The sequence below is a fragment of the Crocuta crocuta genome, unplaced genomic scaffold (genome assembly GCF_008692635.1).
Source record: "Crocuta crocuta isolate KB4526 unplaced genomic scaffold, BGI_CrCroc_1.0 scaffold322, whole genome shotgun sequence".
Classification (NCBI taxonomy): domain Eukaryota; kingdom Metazoa; phylum Chordata; class Mammalia; order Carnivora; family Hyaenidae; genus Crocuta; species Crocuta crocuta.
In genome coordinates, this window is record NW_027532592.1 from 3,629,787 (window position 1) to 3,633,612 (window position 3,826).

The following is a 3,826-nucleotide window of genomic DNA, read 5'->3' on the forward strand; positions in this document are numbered from 1 at the left end:
TATCCGTAGAAATGAGTTCTGCATAAATGCAGAAATGAAATCCTGTGGACGGGCTGTTAAAACCAGTTTTACCAGTCAGTCCTATAAATGCGACGATCTCTTTCTAAATCAACGATAACAGGAATTCCTTGAAGAATTTTGATACACACCACCAAGCTGCCTTCCAGAAAGTTAGTGACCATTCCCAAGAGCAGCGTAAGATTGGACCTGCCTCTCTGTGTCGTCGTTGTAGCCACCGCGGTGGGGAAAGTGGCATCTCACTGTGGCTGTAACGAGCACCTCCTTGAAGACTGTACCAGTCGGTCTCCAGAGGACCGAGGTGAGGAGCACACGCATAGAAACTGACTATAGGCCCTGGCTCACGTCATGACGGAGGCTGACGAGTTTCCAGGCGTACTTCCGGTCTAGTGGCCCAGAGCAAGCCAGTGTTTCAGTTCAAGTCTAGAGGCTGCAAGAAGCCGGTGTTCCAGCTCAGAGGCAGTCAGGCAGGACGATTTCCTTCCTGTTCTGGTCAGTCCTTCAACTGATTAGATGAGGCCCACCCACATCAGGGAGAGCCATCTGCTTTATAATCTACTGGTTTCACTACGAATCCCACCCAGAAACACCCTCAAAGACATACTCAAAATTACATCTGGCCAAATACCTGGGGGCCTTGTGGTCCCGTCAAGTTGATGTAAAATTCACATCACAACTGCTCATGGAGTTGAACAGATTTTTGTCATCTTACTGCCTTTTTGTATTGACACCGGGAACTGCCTTTCCGTGTCCTTTGCCCACTGGGATATTTTTCTCTCTCTTGTTACCTTGCAAGGAATCTTCATACAGTTGGCATGTTAGCCACTGATGTCATATATGCGACAGGCATTTCCCCCAATATATTGTTAGGTAGCCTGTTGACTGGGTGAGGTTCGGACAAATTGTGCTTGAGCCCATACCCTGACAGAAGCCCAGAGCACAGCCGTTTTGTGTCCGTCTGGTTAGGGGCACACACTCTGACTTGCAGAGGGCGTGAGAGCCTAGAAGCCCAATGAGGACATGGGAGAGGTGGAGGGCGCCCATCCGGGCAGGTCTAGGTGCTGGACACCCAGGGGCAGAATCAGATTTTGCTCAGGTTTTTTGGCCTCTGATCTAGCCTGGGGGAGAGTTTAAGTAGCTGTCACCACATGTTTACTTTAGCAACAGAAAAACACCCTGTGACGTGAAGCAGATAGAAGGTTCTAGAAAGAAAATAATAATAAGGACCACTAAGCTGTGCGCCTCCCCCACAGCGGGTCAGTGCAATCTCTCTTGCTTTACACAAACCCAGTACAAACCACAGACATTTTGCAGTGGTTTCTGAGTGTTGGGCACTATGCTAACGTATCTATGTTAATTAGTCGGCCTGGTCAATGCCGTTTGAAGTGGGTGTGACATTTGGCTTCCCTTCCCTTATCCTGCTTTTTTTTCTTTCTTGGCCAAGAACCAAATCCCCGAGAGTTACTGAGCTCTCCAACAGACTGAATACTTGCACATCTATAGACCGGGAGCTGTGATGTGTTTCCGGAAAAGCGGGCAGGGAGGTGCAAGCTTTTAGACACTAGCTTTTGTTACCGAGTTACAGAGTTCATTTCCTGGCCGCCAGGGAAAACACCCAGTGTCTGTGCAGACATACAGCAGGCAGTTTGTATACACCGTTATTCATTCGTTGTTACTATTTGCTTTGAAGACCTAACACTTACCTCCAAGTCTGAAGAGCTAAATTTGTAAGCAGCATTCCAGCCCAGTAGTCCATAGTTTTTTCTTTCATTGATTAGCGCATTGAAGAAACATAAGCTGAATAAAAGTTTTTTCCACCAGGGTCCACAGTCTGGTTTTTCAAAGATCTCTTCTGTCACGTCCCCACTTCCGCTGTGTCCAAACGTCTGGAGTAAATTATTTTTCAGTCCGTGGGGGGTTTCCACTGCAACCTTGAAAACAGAGGTGAGTAAGGAGAGTGTGCGCAGATGCAGGCACCTGGGGGGGGGGACAGAGCCGGTCGGGGGCTGGCCGAGCGTGGACCTGCAGGACTCAGCAGCACATCAAATATCTCGTGTTGATTCTTTTTTCACTCGAAGTTTCTGTGAGAGGATTGTACCAAGATTTCCTATCGTTCCCATTCAGATTTTAAAATGAAAAGTAAACACCGTTAGGGCGCTGGGGTGGGGGGGGCTCAGTTGGTTGGGTGTCCGACTCTTGATTTCCGCTCAGGTCAGGATCTCACGGTGGTTCGTGGGCTCGAGTCCCGCATCAGGCTCTGTGCTGATAGCGCGGGACCTGCTTGGGATTCTCTTTCTCTCTCCCTCTCTCTCAAAATAAATAAACTTAAAAAGAAGTAAGATAGAACTCAATTAAAAAAAGAGTGTGGCTGTGGACTCTGAACCTGTGGGGTGTGTGAAATGCCCCGTGTGCACGTCAGACGCAAACACACAGACGTGCACATGTATGTTCATATGTACAAACTGTGTGCGTGCTCGTGTGAGGATGTGTGTGGGGCGTATGGTGATCCATGTATCTGCACGCATGTGATCGGGAGGTGTCTGGGTCCAGGCTGGGACTGTTCGCAGAGCCGCTCTCGGGGCCCCTCCCCCATGCTCTGTTCCCCCTCCTGGGCGACCCAGTGGGAGCCTGATGTATCCTGAGTGCTGTTGGGGTCTGTGCCCCAGCAGGGGGACCTGAGGGGTGAACCTGGCTGGTGGCCGCCCCTCCTCCTCCCCGGATTTGCTCCGAAGCGCCAATCCCTTCTGGGGAGAGAGAGGGAGGTACTGGGTTCCCTGTCCCGTCCCAGAGTGGAAGCCAGTGTCATCGCCCTCACCTGCGGCCCGGGTCCTGGAAAGTGCCCAGGAGAAGAGGGTATCCTCTACCTTCCCGGCCATGTTGACCTTTTGAATACCCTTCGGTGCAGATCGCCGGCAATTTTTACTAAGAAAGTGCTGAGGATGCGGGAATGAGGAGTGTTCAGGTTTGTTCCCTGTCACGACGGATATTTGCAGACTCGGCTTGTGTCTCTAAAAGTAAGTATCTGTGCAGCCCCATAAGGACTTGCAGATGAAGGGGAAAGGGGGAGGGAGAGCGGGAGCAGGTGGGGAGGGGAGAGACAGAGACACAGACAGACAGGGAGAGAGGAAGTGTGACCTTGGCAAAGAGAGGGAAGCCTTAGTTTGCTAATTGCAGCCACGGACCTGCTCCCGAGATAAAATGTGTGAAATGTTCTATGAGGCCGCCCTTCAGGCCCCTGTCCCCAACACTGCTCTCAAGTGCTCTCTGCGTGAGACTTCCCAGAGAACAAGCTGGGGGTGACGGGGCAGGGAGGAGGGGGCAGAGACAGGAAAGGGCCGGGGACACAAATCCTTTGCTCCGGCTCGTAGCTGCTGCAAGTCTAACATCCCTGTTTGAGAAAATGTCCGTCAGACTGTGAGTCCTTGGAAGCGGGGGCCTTGCCTGCTGTGTTAGTGTCCCTCCCGGACCACGGTGCAGGGCCGAGCGCAGAGGAGAGACTGGGCGCTACGCTCAGCACCCTCTTTGGAATTCGGAGTTAGGAACGCAAGACAGTTTGCATTCAGTGTTCCTCGGTCCCTACCAAGCTCGTTCTACACAGTCCGTACCTTTAAGCTCCTCTGAAGAACAGGAATCAGGAAAGAACCGCCCGACTTTGTGCTTAACCACAGCCTAAACTCAGGGTCTACGGTCATATCTGGGCTATGAAATCTGCAAAACAGAAGGTTAAGCAACTAGTTTAATGTAAAAAAGGTAAGCCAAGCCAACCTATTTTTAGGAATCCCAGAATCTCTATGTTTGAACAGACCCA

The 3,826-nt window shown here is 51.0% G+C and overlaps 1 protein-coding gene across 1 annotated transcript in view; it reads right to left on the reverse strand.

Moving 5' to 3' along the window:
* Nucleotides 1-3,826, reverse strand: part of DNAH14 (dynein axonemal heavy chain 14) — a 293,744-nt gene that overhangs the window by 34,358 nt on the left and 255,560 nt on the right. The window contains exons 75-76 of the mRNA XM_077779923.1: nucleotides 3,624-3,726; nucleotides 1,722-1,949 (exon numbers count right to left, since the gene is read on the reverse strand). Of these exons, the coding sequence (XP_077636049.1) occupies nucleotides 1,722-1,949; nucleotides 3,624-3,726 (331 nt within the window). The remainder of the gene's footprint in view (nucleotides 1-1,721; nucleotides 1,950-3,623; nucleotides 3,727-3,826) is intronic.